The 23,383-nt window shown below is 35.9% G+C and overlaps 1 protein-coding gene and 3 non-coding genes across 5 annotated transcripts; 2 read left to right on the forward strand and 2 right to left on the reverse strand.

Moving 5' to 3' along the window:
* Positions 1-2,008: 2,008 nt before the first annotated feature.
* On the forward strand, positions 2,009-2,111 carry Trnay-gua. Its single transcript has 2 exons — positions 2,009-2,045; positions 2,076-2,111. It is a non-coding gene; the product is annotated as a tRNA-Tyr (tRNA).
* A 10,074-nt stretch (positions 2,112-12,185) lies between these two features.
* On the forward strand, positions 12,186-12,257 carry Trnag-ucc. Its single transcript has one exon. It is a non-coding gene; the product is annotated as a tRNA-Gly (tRNA).
* Positions 12,258-14,029: 1,772 nt separating this feature from the next.
* Positions 14,030-14,101, reverse strand: Trnaq-cug. The gene has a single exon. It is a non-coding gene; the product is annotated as a tRNA-Gln (tRNA).
* Positions 14,102-14,692: 591 nt separating this feature from the next.
* LOC119765654 (putative odorant receptor 83c) lies at positions 14,693-22,561 on the reverse strand. Of its 2 annotated transcripts, XM_038249986.1 has the most exons (3): positions 21,564-22,561; positions 21,277-21,497; positions 14,693-15,029 (listed from the first exon to the last, which is right to left on the reverse strand). In XM_038249986.1, exons 1-2 carry the CDS (start codon positions 22,506-22,508, stop codon positions 21,288-21,290), a joined length of 1,155 nt encoding a protein of 384 aa, XP_038105914.1. In that variant the 5' UTR covers positions 22,509-22,561; the 3' UTR covers positions 14,693-15,029; positions 21,277-21,287. The 2 variants fall into 2 exon arrangements, with proteins under 2 accessions (XP_038105914.1, XP_038105913.1); XM_038249985.1 differs by lacking the exon at positions 14,693-15,029 and having other exon boundaries at positions 21,103-21,497.
* Between the last annotated feature and the right edge of the window lie 822 nt (positions 22,562-23,383).

Raw genomic sequence — 23,383 nt, forward strand, 5'->3', positions numbered from 1 at the left:
AATTTATTCAACATATGGCATCCATCGAAATAACAAGGGAAATTATTTTCCAGCAAAAAAAAGTCTCTCCCGTAAATTGTTGATGCGATTTTCCTCCAAACACTGCCGACAATCATTTTCATCATTATTGCCTCCATTACGATGAAAGCGCACAAATTTGTTTGCTAGGTGAACGATCCAATCTGTAACAGCGAGTGTGTTTATATTTTAACAACAACAATAGCAAGAAATTGAAGCAGCAAAAAAAATGCTCGAATTGCCCGGTAATTATTTTTAATCAGCTTACCATTGGCTACCGTTAAACAAAGGATGCAACCGCTCTGGCAGCACTGGCCCTGGCGGGAATGTGGAGGCTGCCGGTCTGGGGAACGCGAATAATGTTGGGCTTTTAATTATTTAAATGACAAAGTTATTATAACAAACACCACGGACCGCGGGGAGGCCGCAATACTTTTTTTTTTTAAATAACCATGAAGCTGTCAGGTATTTTTTTTGGTTGCTGAAAGCGATTTTTTATAATCGCAATGGGTTTTCACTTTAGCTGCTTACGCATCGCAACAATGTGGAAATATTTTTACAGTTTAAATTTTAATCCTGTGTTGTTTGGAAAAGAGCCCACAATCGAATGTTGATATTTCAAACTGAAGTTTGATATTTCGCTTTTTCGACGAAAGAGTTCATTAATAAATTAAATTCGAGGGATTTTGAATGCAAAGCACAAAACAACATCAATAAACAAACACCAACTAAGCTGTCACAACAACGGTTAATGCACAAAATCAATTCGGAACAAAACCAAAATAAAAAGACAGTAAATGACTTTTGGTAGCACAAATCAATTGAAATTATGCTGATTCCAACGCAGGTGCAATGCATTTGACATAAATCGCACAGAATAAATCAACCGTCGGAGTTGACACCCCGAGGACCCGTTTCCCACAGGCCATTTGGCACTTGGAAGTTGTTCTCCAGTAACAAGAGAATAGAATCATCAGTGCACACACTTCCAGTCCAGACCCGATGAAGAGAATTAATTCATTTAAACATAACAATACTATGTTACCATCATCATCTGGCAACGATGACAGCTTCCAGAAAATCGGTAACCAGTTCAGTTCCTAACCTCACATTCAGCCTGCTGGGATGTTGACACGGTCGACCCGGTCGAATCTGAGCCAGGGTAGATAATCGTTGCCATCAAACCCCAAACTCAACCGAGAGATAGAGAGACAGCTTAAGCCTGGAATTGTTCAATTACTTTTAATGAATTGAATCATGCCAGCTATGTGCCACAATTGCAGGCCAGCAAGGCCATACTGAGTGTGACTAAATGAAATTCTGTGCTGCCAGGACCTCACTGTACAGGATTTGTGAAGTGGGCATTGCATTTAGAGCGAGAGAGTCACACTCTGCACAAAGTGGCTTTCTTGCCACACAATCGACGCGGAATGTGTTGTGAATTTAAATGAGTCTTCATCAACTGAAGCTGCCTCTTGGAGGGGTCATTTTGAAATTCCGTGATTTTTAAGCACGAACTTGGTTCAGATGAAAACTTAATCACTTATTACTCACTTACTCACTCACTAATTCATTATTGACTCACTCACTCTCTCACAAATTCATTACTCACTCACTCATTCATCCATTAACCTACTCACTCACTCACCTACTCAAACACCGACTCACTCACTTACTATCTCACTAGCCTACTCACTCACTCACACATGCATTCACTCATTTACTCGCCTCGCTCACTCGCTGACTGTCAATGTGACTGACAATCGAAAAAATTGACCAGTGCAATAACCATTGCGAATAAGACACCGTCCACATTTTCCATGACCAAGTGGTGTAGCCTTATCTATGGATGACCCCTGAGCTCCCATAACGTCAACCGATTAGCTCGGTTCAAAATGCCATTACCGGACCGGAACGACGCGCTATTCAAACTTGCACTGATTAGCTCGGGGTAAACTTTCGTGTGACTCTCAGTGTGCTCCCTCGCCAACCTTCGATAGCTCAGTTGGTAGAGCGGTGGACTGTAGAGTTTGAGTGTGAGTCACACCAAAGTAGTAATCCATAGGTCGCTGGTTCAAATCCGGCTCGAAGGATAGATTTTTTGTTTGCGTGTGATACCTTCAGCTTCACGAAGGTGCTTCAAAATTCCCATTTCAATCCCCTAGGGTTCGCCACTCAGAAAGAGAAAGGCAAATTAATTTGATTCAATTTAGACCCTCGGGTGTCACAACCTTTCCCCGTCAGAGTGTGAGTGGGTGGTGCCGTTCCCGGGAAAGCATAACATCCTTCGGAAAGCGTATAACAAAACACGCAGTATTCCATTATTATTTGAAAGGTGCGGGGATAAAAGGGGAGCAGGACACGATGTGGAAATTTATGCTTGCATTTGACGGAAAATAATTCATGATGCCCGAGATCTGCTACTGTAACTTCTGACGAGGATAATGGTAATGATGATGATGATGACGAGAGAGCTGGGACGGTTTTTGGGAAAGCTTTTTACTTAAACATAAATTAATTTGAAATTAGAAAGCGAAGGGAGCGAATCATGTATAATGGCGTGAGTTTTTTTTATCTAATTTGAATAAATTAAAATATTCAAATTAAACTAAATAAATAACATTTTGGTATCAATCGCAATCGATTTTATTTTTGATTTTCCTTTCAGCTCGGCTGCGTAAAAGTTACTCAAAAATCAAAAATTAAAATTAAATCCTTTAAATATTTTTCCCACCAATATTTATGGATTATCAAATATAAATATGTTTGCTCTGAAGCATAACATGGATTTATTTTAAATGTATTTGACATCTGAGCAATTCTCTACCAAAACCGGAAATGGATTTTATTTGTATTTTTTGATTTGGCTCAAACTTTGTGGGGGCCTTCCCTATGACCAAATAAACTATTTTGTGTGATTGGTTCATCCATACAAGTCTCCATACAATTTTGGCGGCTGTCCATACAAAAATGGTATGTAAATATTCAAACAGCTGTAACTTTTGAGTGAATTTTCTGATCAAAGTTTTCCGATCTCTTCGAAAAAAATATTTTGAATTTTTTTTAAATCCAGGCTAACATTTTAAAAGGGCCAGACATTGAATATTACGCCCATTTAAAATGGTAGTCTTGAATTGAAAAATTTCAAAAAATTTTTTTCGAAAAGATCGGAAAATTTCACGAATTTTTCATGTATTAACATTGAAAATCGGACCATTATTTGCTGAGATATGGTCATTAGAAAATGGTGGGTTGTTTTGGTGAGATTAAGACAACTTCAATTTTCGTGTTTCTTTTTCTTAAAGCGGCTCTATCTCAGCAACCCGAGGTCCAATCTTCAATGTCTCTTAGACAAATTTATAGCAAATTTTCTGAACTTAAAAAAAAATTGAAATGGTCACTGATGGTCACTATTTTCAAAAATTGAAAAACTGCAAATATTTCGCTAAAATCAAACTTTCGGTGGCTATATCTTGAAAACGGAGCCCTTTATCAAAAAAATCTGTCAAGTACTTTTCGATTGCAAATTCAATTTAGCATTAAAAAATAATGTCAAACTTGTTTTTGCATAAAACTTCGATTTTTTCCAAAAATGAGCATGCATGAGCATGAGAGCATAAGCATAAGCATAAGCATAGGTGCCCACCCGCAGTTGCTACTCCGTTATTGACCAGGACCTCCAGAAGTTACATCCACGAGCCGTGGAAGATAAGTGGGTGCTATCTTTCCTCGCTTCGCAACTTCTCAAAGGCCCCTATCATGCTGATCAATACCGGCGCCGGCCACGACCAGTGGTAGGGTCACGGGGAAGTGGATGGGAATGTTAGTCCGATACTTGAGTGATAGAGACCGCCCAATCGACTGCTTCTCCGACAAAGTATCACATGAATTTTGAGGGGTTAGTAGATGGGTATGAGGTCAGGATTCACGAGTGGCAGTGATGTGACCATGAGCATTTTGTTTATCGGTTGAAATTTTAAATCTTAGGCAGCCGGCTGCGGAAAGATAAATAATTGATTATTTGAAAAGTTTGTTTTAATCGAACGCGTGCCAACCGAGCGGTAGTGCTATGGGCTGGACTTATCAGTATATTTTTACTGTTGTTACAATTAAGATAACGCGAGCAAATGTCAAAAATAGTAGATGAGTTAATACTAAAGCTGCCAGTTGGAATAAATTATTACGATCAACGAATATAAACGAAAAGAAAACAGGACACCACGTAACCGATTGTAATGAAATTAAAACAATAACTTAAACGAACTTAACCGGCGGCGTGCCTTCCTATCAACAATGATAAAAGAAGGACTTATAAATTTAAAATATAAAAAGACTCCAAAAAATACGTTGCATAGTAACCGCGAAGTCCCGCTACTCACAATCGAATCCGAAAGATAGCTATCTAGAATTTTAAATATAGTATTAATTCGACCGCGATCCTCCAGACTTAATCCAGCAATACGACTTGCTTGTCTCGAAAAAAAAAAGAATTCGGATCGTTTCTATCGAAAACTATGTAAAGAGAACAAAAATAAACTCATTGGCCAACGAACGCGCGAACTGAAAATAAAGAAAAAAGAAGAAGAAGAAGAAGAAGAAGACCAATCACCCCATGCACACAAACAACGACACAAAAGAGATGAAAACAACACGAATCAGAAGAAATCCAATCGCCCCATGTACACAAATAGCGACACAAACGAGATGGAAAATAACACGAAAAAAAAACAGGACTGAGCGTCCACACAGGCACCGCACTACTGATGCCATTATTTAATTATAATGACCAATCACCCCATGCACTCGAACAGCGACATAAAAGAGACGAAAAATAACACGAAAAAACAGGACTGAGCGTCCACACAGGCACCGCACTCAAATGAGCATGCATGAGCATGAGAGACATAAAACTTCGATTTTTTTCCAAAAATCACAATTTTTTCAAAAATTCATAACTCGGCGGCAGATTTTTTGACCATGTTTCTCTATGGCTCAAAAGTTGCGGATTTTTGTCCCCTAAAACATATAAAAAAAATCTCAAAAACAAAAATACGTATTTTCTGAAATTGAGTTTTAGTAAAAAAAAAGTTGATAAAAAAATCTCCAAATTTTTTTTCCCGAGTACCTATTTTTTCTCAAAAGTCGTCAACAATACCTACAACTTTGCCGAAGACACCAAATTGATCAGAAAATTCACTCAAAAGTTACAACTGTATGAATATTTACATACTATTTTTGTATGGACAGCAGCCAAAATTGTATGGAGACTTGTATGGGTGAACCAATGACGCAAAATAGCTTATTTGGTCATAGGGAAGGCCCCCACAAAGTTTAAGTCAAATAAAAAAATAAAAAAAAATGGTCGAAATCGGCCGATTTCGTAGAGAGTTGCTCATCTTTCTTAAATTTTTAAAAGAGGACCTAAAATAGTTTGATCGAAAAAGTAAACAACCTGAATTTTGATTTCTTTGATTTATTTTATTTGAATTATTAATTTATGTTTTTTATATAAAACATTATGCACTTTTGTACTTTCTTAAATTTTAGTGAGACACATTTCTGCGCATGTAGGCAATTCTCAAGAATTTCCTAAATGTTGATGAAACACCAAACTGAAATCAGTGAGCCTTTCTGGTGATTTAAATTATCAATCCAATAAATATTTCACATTTTAAAATAAATTAAGTAAAACTTAGTTTTGTACAAATTGGCAAATGTCACGATTTTTTTAATTTTTATTTTTTGAATTGGATGAAACTTTTTCCATTATGTCGAAAGATTTCATTTGCATCATTAATTTTCCTTGCAACTCGCCATACAATTTTAGGGACTGGACATACAAAATGGGTTTATAAATGTCTGAAATCCTGAATCTTGAGAAGGGATTTTTTTTTCTTGAGAAGGGATCTGGAACTTTGAAAATCGAGTTGTAAATTTCTGATTTTTCCTCACACAAAAATCGATTTGATGAAAATGAGTTTCACTAAGTGTAAGCATGTAAGGGTGGTTCAAAAATTGTATTTGCGTCGATTTTAGCTCTATTGGACGCAAATGAATGGTGATTAGTTGACCTTTAATTACAGAAATTTTAATACCCAGCAAAGAATAGGTCATCACTGAATGTTTAGAGTTATCGCAGTTTCAGTGAAAAAAGTAGATTTTTTCCTTTTTTCTAATCGTACAGCTTGCCTAATACAATTTCAATTAAGTAATGACAACAGCTCATTTCTTCAAAATATTGTTAAGTGCTAAAGAAAACTTTGTGGAAGCGACTCTCAAAAACAAAATGAGCACCATATTGCGACGCTTCCTTAAACTCACATCCTTCCTGCTGTGGGCAATTTTGCGACTCGGAGGGGAAAAACAAGAAAGATTAAAACAACTTTTTTCCTAGCCTCATCCTTGCTACGTTCGTCGGGCGTTTGGGTAACATGTGGGTGGTACCACCACAAATAAACAACTCCGAAAATGAAAAGAACATTCACATTCACCGCCCAAATGTTGACTCAAATGCTGCTTCTGGGGGGGACGCTGAAAGATTAATAACAATAATTTACCAGAAAGGTAACAACTTGACAGCGGGTGTTTTTTTTCGGCAAAAAAATGAGTTACTTGTTAATTGAAGATCTAATAAGTTGTGCTTTATTGAGGCTTGGTTAAATAATTTGAAGATAAGCTGTAAAAATAGTGTACATACAGAAAACTAATAAATCCCAACTGCTGAAAATCCACATGAAAACGGATTGGAGTTAATCAGAGTCACCACCCCCATAAACTCACCCAGCTCTGATCCCGGAGATTCATTTGGCAAATCTTCAAAGAAACCGAAGAAGCTCTCACCCATGAATGATTAATTAGCCACATCCAGAGGGAAAACGGGCAGCATCGGACAAATCCTTCCGTTTTTCCTTCCAACCGGAAAATCTAGAAGTCACACGCGCGAGGAAAAGAGGATGCTGGGTGGGTGATTTAAGGAGAGGGCTTGAGAGCCCCGATTTGTTTGCAATGTAATTAGCACCCCGGCGAGGACCCGAAAGTGCGAATGCTGTCACAGCATTAACATTATGTAAATAAGTGCTACTTGCGAGAGGTACTTTTGATTGCGTCACTCGCGTCACGTCCCTCAGCTTCAGGAGATGGCTTTTTATTCATTGGGATTTTATGAGGCGGTGTATTTAATATTCACTTTCATCTCTGGAGCGCGACCTTTAGCGACAAACCACCTGGAAAGGTGTCAAGGTAGAAGGTAACATTAGAGTAATCTTGATAAATAAATTCTCGCACAATTCAGCAAAAAAGCACTTGATACCTCTAATAATGTCTAATTTAACAAAATAATTGAAATTACGAGCCAGGTTTCAATGTATCAATGAAAAGGAATAATGCATTATCAGGATGTTTCTCAGCAAAACAATTTTTCAATTTCTTTTGAGGTCCTAAACAACTTCCCAAAGTTTGAGATCGATTGGTTCAGCCTTACTTTGCGCAAAGCGATTCAATTTTCCATATAAATTTACATAGGAAAAATCTTTTTTTTTATTTTGTTGTTTAAAAATCTCTGTTTCACGCTATATTAAAACCGGGTTCATAATCGGATGCCCTGGAAGGTGCTCTACAACTTTCCCGAAGAGAGTATGGTGCTAACTTGCTCCTGAAAGAAGATACAGCGTCCTCAAAACTCGTCTAAAATGCGATTTTCGAGCAAAACACACGTTTTAGACGAGTTTTGAACACGCTGTATCTTTTAAGAGGAACAAGTTAGCACCATACTCTCTTGGGGAAAGTTGTAGAGTACATTCTAGAGCATCCGAATATGAATCAGTTTTTAATATAAAGTTGGTGAAAAAAACATCTTTTCATACAAAAACGTCTTCATTAAATTGGTAATAACTCGTCAGTTTAACTCGGATCGTTTTGCGGTCTTCGACAAAGTTTTTTGTCATAAAATTTTGCTCCAGATTCTCACACTTGACAATGATCCGACACATTTGGTGGATTTTTGAAATGTTTTGCTTTTCACCATACATTTCTGGGTTTTTTTCCCATGAAAACTTCAACGATAAAAAGCGACCCTTATACCTTAACCGATTTAGCAAAAAAAAGCAAGAATCAAATCAGGGGGTATCTCTTAACATTTTGTATTTTTTTTTTCTTTTCACCCTAAGGGTTCGTTAAAAAATTACGTCCATGGATAGGGGGAGGGAGTGTGGTAGGTGGGTTTGGGGTTTGTGACAAAAAAATGAAGCAAAAATCAGTAAATAAATGCAGCGTCCGAGATAAAGGGGATCAGCCTCTAATTCTAGCGTGCCTCTCATGTTGCCATATCAGCACTTTGACATTCAATTACAGCTCATTAAAAGCGTTTTCAACGGAAATCGAGCGATAAATAGCTCAATAAGAAGTGAGCAAGCAAGTGTCTATCAAAAGTTTGGCAAAATTAGCTGTTTAAATAGGGGACCATCCATAAACCACGTGGACACTTTTTTGTGAATCTGTTACCCCCCCCCCCCCCTCTTCGTGGACAATTGTCCATACAAAAAAAAACTTTTTTGGATGGATCGTGGACAATCGCCATACCCCCCCCCCCCTAAAGTGTCCACGTGGTTTATGGATGGTCCCTAGTTAAAATCAGCAAATAAGATGGAGTTAGGATCGAGTGCTTAACCTGCCAAACATACAAGAATTTCCCTTAGGTACTCAAGATTGATTTTAACAAAAAAGAAACGTGTTTAAGGATGCTTATGTGTGTCAATTTCAGCCCTCCATTTTGTAATGCCAATACCTCTTTAGTTAATGGTCCTAATAAACCATTTGAGAAGTTATGTGATGTTTAGGAAAAAAATTGAACATTTTTCTATCAAGACTAACCGTTCATTAGGGCCAAATATTCAATATACAGTCATTCCACGTCAAACAGGAAGTCTCGAAATCTAAAGTGCTCCGATTTGGTTCAAATTTGGAGTGGGGGTTTTTTGGCCCAAATAATTAGACCCGTATTTTTTTGTTTGGCGGTTAGGGTGGTCCTATCCGAAATAGGGTGGTCAATAAAATTGCGTTTTTCGTCGATTTTAGCAAAAACCACATTTTTCAAAAAATCATATCTCCGGAACGGCTGAACCAATTTTGGAGCGCCACAATTCAAAAGAAAGGTTTTTAGTTGGGCTTTTAGGGAAAAATATGTTGAGGTTCAAAAAAACTACCTCAATATTTGAAAAGGTCCTATGATAATTTCATTTGCCGATTTGAAGGTCTCGGGACCAAAGAGCCCATGTCTGAAAATATTTTTTAATAAATAATTCCTTGTAATATTTTACACAACATATAAAAAATTGCGAATATCCATTAACACGTTTCGAAGATATGATTTTTTTTAACATTAAAACTGGGTTTTTCGAAGCACCGCGCGCGAAAACGGCAAAATGACGAAAACGGGTAAAAATCAACTTTTTTCACTAAAACTGCGATAACATGAAAATTTCAGCGATGACCTATACATGTCTGGGTACCAAAATTTTTGTAATTGAAAGACGCAACTTTTGGTACCCAGACATGCATAGGTTATTGCTGAAATTTTCAAGTTATCGCAGTTTTAGTGAAAAAAAGTTGATTTTTACCCGTTTTCGTCATTTTGCCGTTTTTGCGGCGGCGCGTCGAAAAACCCAGTTTTAATGTTAAAAAATCATATCTTCGAAAAGTGTTAATGGATATTCGCAATTTTTTTATATGTTGTGTAAAATATTACAAGGAATTAGGAAAAAATATTTTCAGACATGGGCTCTTTGGTCCCGAGATCTTCAAATCGGCAAATGAAATTATCATAGGACCTTTTCATATATTGAGCTAGTTTTTTTTTCAACATATTTTTCCCTAAAAGCCCAACTAAAAACCTTTCTTTTGAATTGTGGCGCTCCAAAATTGGTTCAGCCGTTCCGGAGATATGATTTTTTGAAAAATGTGGTTTTTGCTAAAATCGACGAAAAACGCAATTTTATTGACCACCCTATTTCGGATAGGACCACCCTAATCGCCAAACAAAAAAATACGGGTCTAATTATTTGGGCCAAAGAACCCCCACTCCAAATTTGAGCCAAATCGGAGCACTTTAGATTTCGAGACGTCCTGTTTGACGTGGAATGGCTGTATAAAGCTTTTTTGAAATGTTAGTCTGCATTCTTGCATATTGAAAAAAGCGCTCCAGAATTTAGAAAAATATTAAATAGCTGTTTTAGGGTAAACATCAGATAAAAAAAAGTATATTTTAATTTTAAAATAATGTCGACCTAATCCTAAACATCAGATAAAAAAAGTATATTTTAATTTTAAAATAATGTCGACCTAATCCTAAATATATATTTTTAAACAGTTCAAAACACAATCTCTCCATTTTTTTCAAGACGTCGCTTGTGTGCTATCTTGTGACAAGTCCCATCTTTTTACAGCAAACGTGTCACAAAATAGCACACAAGCGACGAAATATCGTAGCGTAAAATTAAAATTTTAGAATTTGTTATTTTTTTGTTCCCCTTAACTTTGGCCAGAGTCGAGGCGAGAGAAATTCGATGAACTCTACGTTGGAATGTGGACAATAGACTGGCTCGTCGTTATATGGAAAATTAAAAAAACATCAATTCAAATTTTATTTCTCAAAATAACCCCCTAAAATTTGGGAGCGATTGGTTGCGTCCACACTTTGCGCATTGCATTTCAACTTTGTATGGGATTTAGTATGAAAAAACCCTCTTTTTAACATTTTGATTTTTATCATTCATTTCCAATAAATTTGTCAAACCAACACAATAGCGTAAAAATTGAGAAAATTCTCTAAAACTTCCCCGAAGAAAGTATTGTGCTATCTTTCTCCTATCAAAAGATACAGCGTTCTCAAAACTGGTCTAAAACGTGTGTTTTGCTCGGAAATCACGTTTTAGACCAGTTTTGAGCACGCTGTATCTTTTGACAGGAGCAAAATAGCACAATACTTTTTTCGGGAATGAGAATTTTCGCAATTTTTACGCTATTGTGTTGGTTTGACAAATTTAGTGGAAAACAAAAAAACAAAATGTAAAAAGAGGGTTTTTCCTTACTAGTTCCCATACAAAATTGAAATGCAATGCGCAAAGTGTGGACGCAACCAATCGCTCCCAAATTTTGGGGAGTTGCTTAGGGGCCTAAAAGCAGCCGAAAAAACATGTTCTGAAGAATCGACCATCTCGAGCCGTCCTAGTGGACAATTGTCCAGAAAGGAGAGGGCGGTTTAAAACTCATTACACAGAATATCTTTTTTCAATGAAATCTAAAAAAATTAAATAGAAATTGTACAAATTTAGTGTTGTTGTTGTTAATTCCTTATTTCTAAGTTTGGTTATAATATTGGGATCCCAGGTATTTTGTTAAAGCAATTAAAAAAAGGGAAATATACCACCTAAATAACAACAAAATTAATCCTCAATAGGATCACTCACACACTTCTTCAACAATACACCACCCATAACCACCACTCGTTCCCGCCACAATGCAAACATTGAAAACTAGATCAAATTGAATTCGTTTTAATTTAATTATGAAACTTTTCCGTTCGCAGTTTTCTCCGGAAAATCGCTCACTTTTCCGCACACGACGCCCTGCGGTGTTTTGACCAAGTCCTACCCCGTGCGTGTATGTGTGTATGTAGAAAAAGTTTTCACGCGCACACGGTTCCCGTTTGCTGGAATTCATCCACAGGTTGTGGGGACTTTTCCTCGCCCGGAGCTGTTTGATGTGCTGTTCTCTGCGATGAACCCTAGCTTGAGGAGTTAATTTAAACTCACTTTTGTGTGTGTGTATAGTTGTAATTGTATTGCGCATAGATTCAGGCGAGCTAATAACTGATAAAAACACAAGCACACACACACACACACACATGGACTGCTCTGACATACCTAATTTCACCTAGCATGAAATAACTTTCCAGGAAAAGTTTGCAGTTAAAAGCGTTTAGTTACCCATATCAATTTTCCACACCATATTAATTTCATTCGAAAAGTTTTGCCCCTTTTAAAGCGGAGACAGCTGGCAAGGACTTAACTTGGCCTCAACCTCAAACAGAAGGTTTATTAATTACACTCCATAGTACTAACATGAGCTGGTTATTGTGACTTTGTGACTAAAGAGCACTCGTTTCATCAACAGCGTCGGTGGTGTAATGGTCAGCATAGTTGCCTTCCAAGCAGTTGATCCGGGTTCGATTCCCGGCCGACGCAGGATACTTTTTTTTGTTTACTATTATACCACGATTTTAGCAGGGCAGATACAATCGATGGTCATTGGATGGTTGAACTGAAAGCAAAGTTACATAAAAATAACAAATAATAAAAAGCAAAAACAGATTGTTCCTGTAAGTCTGCCTTCAAGACTACAACGCAGATTTCGATGAGTAGTGAAAATGTATGCGTAAATTTGAATCTATGACATTTCCCCGAAACCCACATTCCCGAAGAGACATTTCCCCGAATGCCACATCTCCGAAAAGACACTTTCCCGAAATGCCATTTACCCGAAAATCATTTCCCCGAACGATCCATTTCCCCGAACGGCTACATCCCCGAATGGCGACTTCCCCTAAAAACCATTTTCCCGAATGGCCACTTCCCCTAATTTTCCACATCCCTGAAAATCATTTTCCCGAATGACCATAATCCCGAACGGCCATTTCCCCGAACGCCACTTCCCCGAACCCGGTCAGGCGGGTATGGCCGTTGCCCAGAACCGCGCGCGGTTCTGGACAACGGCCATACCCGCCTGACCGGGTTCGGGAAAGTAGCGATCAATAAAGTATCATGTCCACAACAGAGCTTGATGACGTTTCGCGTACGCACACTAGTGCACCATTTGATTTTGATGGCAGACAAAATTTAACCTCACTTAATTTTTGTGTACGTACACGCAATACAAACGAACGTTGATTACTCTATTGAACGTTCCAAAAATTCCGAGCTTCACTTGAATTTTGAATATTCAAATTGATGTAAGTGCGACAACTGGCCAAAGGGATTTCAGGTCAGAACGTGTTTGACACACGTTCAGGCCCGACTACCGCAAAAATTTGTAATTGTTACTCGGGACCGTGGCAACCAAAATCAGCTGTCGAGCTTAAGTATAGCCCCTAAACTACTTTAAAGTGATTTAGTTATTTAAAATCTAAAATGGCGGTGATGAAATATTCAAAAAATGCTTTTTGTAATTCAATAATTAACTATTTAGATTTGATTAAAAGTGTTGGTAGCAGAACTCGAATTGGACGTAAAAAAATAAAAAATAATTGTTAAAAGCCTTCATCTAGCCAAAATTGATAAAGACATCGAGTCGTCGCATGAAGCTATCGTTGCTGTACTATCCTTACCACGTAGATACCGCTTTGGAAAATTGTCCTTTGCTGAAAATGGCCGCTACAAAAAAAAATCTTTTTTTATGGAGCGTGGATGATCTCAATACCCCGCACTCTTGAAGTGTCCGCGTGGTTTATTAATGGCTTTCTACGGTAATTTGTTTTTTTTTTAATCTTACAAAACACGTAGGAGAATTTAATATTAACGTCATACTTTTATAAAATAAAATCCCTTAATAACAATTTAGTTTATATGTAGGTCATCATTCGGAAAAATTGATATTTTGGTGAAGTAACCATTCGGGTATATGTAAATTCGGGAAAACGGCAGTTCGGTAAAATAGCCATTCAGGTAAATGACATTCGGGGATATGGAATTTTCGGGAAAATGATTTTCGGGGATGTGGAATTTTCGGGAAAATGATTTTCGGGGAAGTGGCACTTTCGGGGAAATGATTTTCGGGGATGTGGAATTTTCGGGGAAATGATTTTCGGGGATATGGGATTCGGGAAAGTGGGATTCGGGGATAAGGGATAAAACCGTAAATTTAGTATTTCCAGAAGACAGTGCAAAAAATTATGTAAATCCGGTGAGAGCAATTTAGATTTTCGCGAAAATTTAACCACACTTCAAAAATTATTCCCATTAGGTTCTACCGAGATTTGAACTCGGATCGTTGGATTCAGAGTCCAAAGTGCTAACCATTACACCATAGAACCATATGAAAACGGTAGATATGTTTGCTAATTTTCACCAAGATTGAATAAATTAAACATAAAGATTAACTTTCAACATAAATAAAACAAAGCAGATGTTTTCAAACAAATACGAACAAGCTTCAATTTAAACATCAGATTACGGCAGTGTAAAGAAGGTCCCATAACTAACAAACCAAATATATTTCGCTCTCACACACCCACTTCACTTAATTGTGCTCAATGAGGAGGTTCATAACTCGAAAACTTTTCCCTCGGCCACAGATGGAAAACTCACTTGCAAAACAATCCCGGCACCGGTCGTGGCACATCTGGGCATAAATGAGGCAAAAAGGTAGAAATATCCTGCACAAAATAAACAACTCATATTTGTTTGGTTTTTGTTTTCGGGAGGAAGCTCAGAGTTTGTCTCTAAATTTTATGCTTCTCGTTTGGATTTTTTTTTTTCAAACTCGTTGTTTCAAAGGACTAAATCAACATATTAGGACACATCAAGGTTGAATAGAACCTTCTTTTATTTTAATAGTTTAACATCATTTTGAGCTAATGGTATTTTTAAACTTCTCAACTATACAACCTGTCTCAACATATGAACACTGCACTGTAAATCGTTTTACAAACAATCCAAAAAGCAGCAAATGAACCTCGTTGTGACAACCTTGCAACTTTGGCGCATCCATTACCTGAAAATTTCAAAGCTCCGAAAAAGTTCCTGCCTACTCGTAATAGTATTTGTAGGCCTTATAACAAGTGGGATTCACTTGCAAAAAAAATAGAACACTATCATAATCACCAGAGGTGAGAGAACATTGTGATTTATGAAAATAGGGTCGTTTGTCATCCAGAAGAATCGTGGGCAATTTTCAGCATCGGTACCCTTCGTCATCGCCTTCGAAAGGGGGTGGAAAATGCTCTTTTATCACCTCAAACGCTAGAATGAGAGTGCAATCGACGTTACGTTATTATATATTCACGCGAAGTACTAAAAACGTATTATGCTTAAATGTTGATTGGAATTCAAAACGCATTAATTTGGAATATAAATAACTGACTTTGAAAAAAAAATATCAGTTAAATTAAAAAATAAAAATTAAGCGATTAGCATCAAGGTTGAGCCGAAAACGATAATGTCATCGTCATCCATTGTTCATACACCGTTTTCGTCGAGAAAGTTTATTCATGCGCTTTTCTGCTGCGTTTGATGGAAGTAAAATGGATGCCACCTCTTGGGCCGGGTCTTGAGCATGCCAAGAAACAATTGCTATGAAAAATGATGATGACAACGTCGATACACAGAGCTTGCTTGTATAGTTTAATAATGACAATGAGCAGATCTCTCCGATTTCGGTGATTCGATTTTTTTTTTGTATTTTTTAATCCGACTGAAACTTTTTTGGTGCCTTCGATATGCCCAAAGAAGCCATTTTGCATCATTAATTTGTCCATATAATTTTCCATACAAATTTGGCAGCTGGCCATACAAAAATGATTTATGAAAATTCAAAAATCTGTATCTTTTGAAGGAATTTTTTGATCGATTTGGTGTCTTCGGCAAAGTTGTAGGTATGGATATGGACTACACTGAAACAAATGATACACGGTAAAAAAAAATTGGTGATTTTTTATTTAACTTTTTGTCACTAAAACTTGATTTGCAAAAGAACACTATTTTTTTTTATATGTTTTAGAGGACATCAAATGCCAACTTTTCAAAAATTTCCAGGTTGTGCAAAAAATCTTTGAGCGAGTTATGAATTTTTGAATCAATACTGATTTTTCCAAAAAATCGAAAAATTGGTCGCCAAAATTTTTCAACTTCATTTTTCGATGTAAAATCAAATTTACAATCAAAAAGTACTTTAGTGAAATTTTGATAAAGTGCACCGTTTTCAAGTTAAATCCATTTTTAGGTGACTTTTTTGAAAAAAGTCGAAGTATTTAATTTTTTAAAATTAGTGCACATGTTTGCTCACTTTTGAAAAAGAAAAAAGCTGAGAAAATTCTCAATATTTTGCACTTTTGTACTTTGTTGATACGACCCTTAGTTGCTGAAATATTGCCATGCAAAGGTTTAAAAACAGGAAAATTGATGTTTTCTAAGTCCCACCCAAACAACACACCATTTTCTAATGTCGATATCTCAGCAACAAATGGTCCGATTTTCAACCTTAAAATATGAAACATTCGTGAAATTTTCCGATCTTTTCGAAAAAATAATTTTCAATTTTTTTTAAACCAAGACTAACATTTCAAAAGGGCCAAACATCCAATATATCACCCTTTTAAAATATTAGTCTTGGTTTAAAATTTTTTTAAATATTTTTTTCGAAAAGATCGTAAAATTTCACGAATGTTTCATAGTTTAACATTGAAAATCGGACCATTAGTTGCTGAGATATCGACATTAGAAAATGGTGTGTTGTTTGGGTGGGACTTAGAAAACATCAATTTTCCTGTTTTTAAACCTTTGCATGGCAATATTTCAGCAACTAAGGGTCGTATCAACAAAGTACAAAAGTGCAAAATATTGAGAATTTTCTCAGCTTTTTTTTCAAAAGTGAGCAAACATGTGCACTAATTTTAAAAAATTAAATACTTCGACTTTTTTCAAAAAAGTCACCTAAAAATGGATTTAACTTGAAAACGGTGCACTTTATCAAAATTTCACTAAAGTACTTTTTGATTGCAAATTTCATTTTACATCGAAAAATGAAGTCAAAAAATGTTTGCGACCAATTTTTCAATTTTTCGAAAAAATCAGAATTGATTCAAAAATTCCTAACTCGCTCAAGGATTTTTTGCACAACCTGGAAATTTCTGAAAAGTTGGCATTTGATGTTCTCTAAAACATATCAAAAAATAAAAAAAATAAAAATAGTGTTTTTTTGCAAATCAAGTTTTAGTGACAAAAAATTAAATAAAAAATCGCCAAAATAAATTTTACCATGTATCATTTTTTTTTCAGTATAGTCCATATCCATACCTACAACTTTGCCGAAGACACCAAATCGATCAAAAATTACTTCAAAAGATACAGATTTTTGAATTTTTATACATCATTTTTGTATGGCCAACTGCCAAATTTGTATGGAAAATTATATGAACAAACTAATGATGCAAAATGGCTTCTTTGGGCATACCGAAGGCACCAAAAAAGTTTCAGTCGAATTAAAAATTACAAAAATTAAAATTTAAGAAAAAAACCGATTTCGTAGAGAACTGCTCCAATATGAAAATTGCTCTTTTTGGCCGGGCACGTGGAAAAATAAAGTTGCCTAATCTTTTTGAAGGCATTTATGCAGCAAAACCCTTGTCAGATTATGAGGATTCGATGGCTTTCGAAAAAAAAAACAATTTATAATATAATTTCGGCAATAAAGATACCTAAATTAACCCTTTTTTAGTCAAGGATTATTAAAACTAAATAAAAAAATTAACGATGCGACAAATTTGGTTGTTTTATTCAGATTGATTAAAAAAAAAAAAAAGTAAACAGTTGAAATGGTGTACAACTTGTAGCATTCCTTCTAAAATTGCTGAATTTTTAATAAAGTGTTTAACGTATTGAAACAATGTATCATAGTAAAACAACGAACAGGTAAATTTCTAGCTTTATTTTTGAAGTTGTCATGACTAATAAAAATTCTATCACCATCGAAAATTTTAACAAACTTCATTATTCTATTTTATATAATTGTTCTACTTACTAAACAATTGCTATCAAATGTGTTCGTATTTTTAATGAGTATAAAATTTGATCAACTATTTTACTACTTGCTGTAAAACTAGATCCTTTTAAACATTAAAAAACATTGTATGCCTAATGATAATTTGCAGTTAAAAAGGGTTAACGATATAAAATTGAGGAATTTGCTAATTTATTTTTTAAAGCGTAAAGGCTGTGTTAACATGTATTTTTGCAACTAGTATTGAAAACACATACTTTTCTTATCATTCTATAGTGACGGAATGGTGATCACCAAAAATAACAGTTTTGAAAAGTTATTTACAGCAAGATTATGTATTGAAAAGTTTAACATTCAAAAAAAATCTCCGAAATACATAATATTTTGTAATCAACTCGTTGCAAAGATTTTCTAGAACGATTAGTAGAGAACGAGGCTTTTCTAAGTTGGACAAACATGATGAGTTCTGAATATATCGAGTTTTACAACGAGTTCCATACAACATTAATTTTTGTATTGATGAGTAGGTAATTTTGCTTCTTTAGAATGAGAGGAAAAGATATGGGTCATTAGGGTGGAATCGAAAATTGATTTTTTCAGCAACACATTTTTTGGGTCCCTTTTAGGATCCCAAACAACCTCCCAAAATTTGGGAGCGATTGGTTAAGCCCACGATTGGCGCAAAGCGAATAAAATTTGTATGGAAATTAATATGGGGAATCTTGCATTTTCACATTTTTTAATTTACAAAATTCATGTTTAATTATTTTATGAAACTAACACCGTAAAAGTATAGCCCTGGATGTCCTGAACAACTCTCCCAAAGGTAGTATGGTGCTAAATTGCTTTTAACGAAAGTTTAAGAGAGACATTTCGAAATACTCGGTAAAAATTATACTTTTTGCCAACACTGCCAAGTCAAGCGGAAACTTTCGCTAACTAGAATATATTTGAGGAATTGTGGTGTAATTTAACTAAATAACGTATTCTGAACATTGTTTCATAACGATTCTACGTAAGGTTCATCATAATATAAGAACAATTATGTTTGTTTTGTTTTTCATGGTTCCTTTGGCAATGTTGGCAGAAAATGTTAGTTTCACTGATAGTTTCAATACACAACTTTTGAAAACTCTGTATCTTTTTTTTACGCACTTCAGCACCATACTGCCTTCGGGAGAGTTGTTCAGGACATCCAGGGCTATACATTTAGTTTCATAAAATAACTAAACATGAATTTTGTAAATTAAAAAAATGTGAAAATGCAAGATTCCCCATAGTAATTTCCATACAAATTTAATTCGCTTTGCGCCAATCGTGGGGTTAACCAATCGCTCTCAAATTTTGGGAGGTTGTTTGGGACCCTAAAAGGGATACAAAAAATGTGTTGCTGTTTTGATTTTCATCATTTTCAATTTTCTCATATAACTAGATTCCACCCTAATGGGTCATTCCAGGTAAACTGAGTACACTTTTGGACTCGACCTTCACCGATTTGGACCAAACTTGGAGGGAACGTCCATCTATCGATAGTTATCAGAAATCCCAAGTTAGGAGCTGATTGGACCATCCCTCTATTTTTGGCACCGCCCTCTTTTTTGAAGATTTTCTAAAAAATAATCAGAACTTTGCAACTATTTGAGCAAAAGACTTTCTACAGGTTGCATTTTATAGAAAATTGTCCAAGAAATTCGATAAAAATAAAATTTAAACCCTTAAATGCCCCCCAATATTATATTTTAACGTTTTATGTTTAAAAATTCACTCTTGGCCAATTCCTTATATTTTATTTTTTTTTTAATTTTATTACCATTGTGTTCCCCGGAAAATTTTACATAATAATCAATGTAAACCTCAAAGTAAAATGAACTATAGTCGAGTAACAGCGATTTTACTGAAAAAAGTTCGATTTTGCGCAAACGTAAAATATAATGTAAGGGGGCATTTAAGGATTCAAGTTTAATTTTTATCGAATTCCTTGGACAATTTTCTTTAAAATGCAACCTGTAGAAAGTCTTTTGCTCAAATAGTTGCAAAGTTATGATTAAAATTTAAAAAAATAGAAAATCTTAAAAAAGAGGCTGGAGCCAAAAATAAACGGATGGTCCAATCAGCTCCCAACTTGGGATTTATGATAACTATCGATAGATGAACGTTCCCTCCAAGTTTGGTCCAAATCGGTGAAGGTCGAGTCCAAAAGTGTACTCAGTTGACCTGGAATGATGACTAGGGTTGGTGAAATTTCACGATTTCGCGGACAGCGTGAAATCCGTGAAATTTGGCTTTTTCCGTGAAATCCCGTGAAATTTTATGTTTGTGTGAAACTGTAACGATTTTTCTCAAATTGATTTAAATATCAACTTCAAATAGGCATACTAATAATCTTACTGCTGTAGAATTAAGCGAGTAAATACCCTTATTTAACTACAAATATAGGGCAAGTGATTTTTGACGATTTCGTGGAGTATAATTCGTGAAATTTATATTTTTTTTCAAATCATTTTTTTTTTAATGTTACCATAATAAATATTTCATCCATTAATCAATTTTATTAGTTTTCAATGTTGAAGAATTGTTCGAATTTTTCAGTTTTTTAGAAACTTACTTAATGTAAGTACTAAATGTAATTTAACGGATATTTTATTTAAAGTCTTAAAAGAAATGAAAAGAATCATGCTTTGTATATTTCAAATTATATGAAGAGTATTTTTTGTCACCTTTTAAAAACATTTCAGATTTTTTCAGAGTCCTGTTTAATATTAACGATATTTGATTATCAGGGTGGATGATTCTTTTAAAAGTTATAAACACTATTTTTTCTGTTCTTATATTGAATACAAGTTTCGATTTCGTCACAAATCATATTATTTTTTTTCCTTTTGATTTATAATTTTCATTTTGAAAAGAGAGAAGAAAACGTTAAAAAATATTTTTAATGTGCAAAATGTCGCAGAAAATTCATGTTATTTCAATCATTTTGGCTGGAAAAGATTGTTAAATCTTGCTTTGATATGAAATTAATAAAAATGAAAAATGATAAAACAGAAGCAAATCAGCGAAAACTTTTTAGCTTTGTTAGTCGGATATTAAAAAAGCAGTTCAATAAATGAGAAAACGCATGCCCTACACTTTGTTTCAAAATATATTTAGAGCCAAACCATTAACCATAAATCACAAGATTTTTTTTTGTCACGTTCAGATTTCAAGAATTTTTTTTAGTTTATTGAAGAATAATAAATAATGAAGCATAAAAAGTAGTTTCTGTGATTTAAACATAAGATTTTCAGAGTTCTTTTAACAATTTTCACGTTCCGCGAAATTTGCGTGAAATTTGGTGTTCTAAAATTGAGGTCCCCGTGAAATTTGCAATTTTCGAGCGTGAAAATTCACTAAGCCTAATGATGACCCATGTATATTGTTGCTGTTTTCCCATACAAACTTCAACGATAAAAAGCGATTTGGTTCAAAATTTGCACAGTTACTTATTTTTACCAAAACCGGATTTACTCCAAAAAGGTAATCAAAACCATCACGTACGAATAGATCGACTTGACCAAACTCATGTAGCTTTCGACGTTGAGCGGTGCCAAGTTGCCGATGGTGATGCTGGTGGGATTCTGCGACATGTGCAGCATAAAGCCGACCTGCTTTGCTTGATCCGCGGACAGCCGGAACCAGTTGATGTCGTAGACGTGGTCCATGATTTGTTCGTTCTGGAACAAGACGCAATACACATTGATGTTGAGGTTAGAGGTCAAGATCCAGGGAAACAGGCCTACCTTTACCGTGATGATCGTTCCCATCAGACAGCTCTTGGTTAGTTTTTCGAATAAAAGTGCCAGAAAAATGCAGGACATTGGATCGGCAAATGTCAATATCACGAGGATCGCACTGATTACTCCCAGATAAATTAAAGCTACTTTGCTTAGCATATAGGAGTTGTACAGATCTTGCAGCATGGATACGTACTCGATCAGCAGTTGGTGCAGCTTTTCGATCCGATGTAGTTGGTTTTGGATCTTGGAATCGTCACTTTCCGGAAGGGCCACCAACATCGAGTTCAGCTCTTTGATCTCGTTGCAGAATGCGTTTACGTATGCTGCGTAAGGCATGATGAATGCAATAAACATACATTCGTGGGCCGTGTACATTGTACCAGCTCCCAACAGTATGTAGCCCTGGAACACTAAGGTTTCTACGAATCCCACGGCAGTACTTGGGTCAGCCTTTGGGACAAAAGGCGTAAACAAGAGAATCTTTTTGCCCCACGCTGCCCATATAATGAGTGGCACAATTATACCGGCGACTGCCGCTAACGCATAAAGAACCATCAAACACTTTTGCAACAATCGAGATAGCTGCAGACCTTTACAGAGGATCGGACCGTTCCCTTCCGTTTCAGCCATGATTTTCAGAATCTCGGTCAGTTTGGTCCGCAGGGCAAGAACCTTTTCAGACCGTAAGGCGCAAACAAGAACGTTCTGTACGCCTATGCATGAAAATAGAAGCGTCGGTAGAACCTGCAGAAACGCAAACAGATCCGATCGTTCCGTCCACAGCAGATACACCAACTCACTCATGACGATCACCACGATCGAAGTGATGTACGCGGTTCGCCAGTTGGGACGATAGTTGGGTTCGAGAACGTTTTGCCCGAGCAGATCGAGCATTCGACAGATATAGTCAAAGTTTCGGTCGAGGTACTGCTGCTCGCGAAACGCCATCGTCTTGACACTGTCGACGGATATCACAACTCACCAAAAAGCGTCCGAAATCGGTTGAGCGAACTTGTTGAATGAAGTATCCCCCAAAAATTCGTCCACGTGTACCGTTTACCGAGGACGTCTAGTGGGAATGAAAAATTTATAACTTGCTACACTTTAAGCCTAGTCTTTTTTCAGATTTACAGCATAAGAATTGAAATTACCCCAGTGCATTTTAAATGCTGATTCCACAAAAAAAATCATGCTCCGAACAAACATGTGCAATGGGTTTCAGATAATTTACCACACGAATAAAACAATAGATACCTACACACTTGTGTAGATGGGCCTTGGATCGACAGGACCAAACGTTCCATTATAAAAAAATAATGTCGATTTTTTTTTCGGTGAAATAATTTCCTAGTTTAAGCCAAACGATCCATTATTTTAATTATACCTTGTGAAAAATAGCACGCGGCGTGTCCAAGGTTGCGAAAGTTGAGCGGTAATTTGTTTACAGAAGGAAAAAAGAAGTTGCAATAAAGTTCAATCAATACAATGTAAATACTTTAAATTCTTCTCATCCTTATTGAAGTCCCCCAGGCTATTTTTAACTGAGGTTATTCAGATTAAATTTCAAATGCGCCTGCAATCTTGTTTAGTTCTGAAATCCATCTTATTTTCAATTTGTATTCTTGTCCATCCATGAGCCATATTTTTTATTAATTCCAAATTTTAATGAGTCCAGGACCTTTTTTTTGGTAGCATCGAACCCAGGACCATTCGCTTATAAAGCGAACATCGTAACAATTTAGCCACGACCGCTCCCCATCACCATATTTTTATGATTTCCCCCATGAAGTTATTAGCACCGAGTAAGCCCAGATTTGGACCAC

This window comes from Culex quinquefasciatus, chromosome 1 (genome assembly GCF_015732765.1).
Source record: "Culex quinquefasciatus strain JHB chromosome 1, VPISU_Cqui_1.0_pri_paternal, whole genome shotgun sequence".
Taxonomy (NCBI): domain Eukaryota; kingdom Metazoa; phylum Arthropoda; class Insecta; order Diptera; family Culicidae; genus Culex; species Culex quinquefasciatus.

What these genes read in the sequence shown, in the direction of transcription:
- LOC119765654 (XM_038249986.1), bottom strand. Translation starts at nt 22,508, where the DNA reads ATGGCGTTTCGCGAGCAGCAGTACCTCGACCGAAACTTTGACTATATC. An exon ending in GAACGATCATCACGGTAAAG is followed by an intron (nt 21,498 to 21,563) that starts GTAGGCCTGTTT and finishes GTCTTGTTCCAG; the next exon opens with AACGAACAAATCATGGACCA.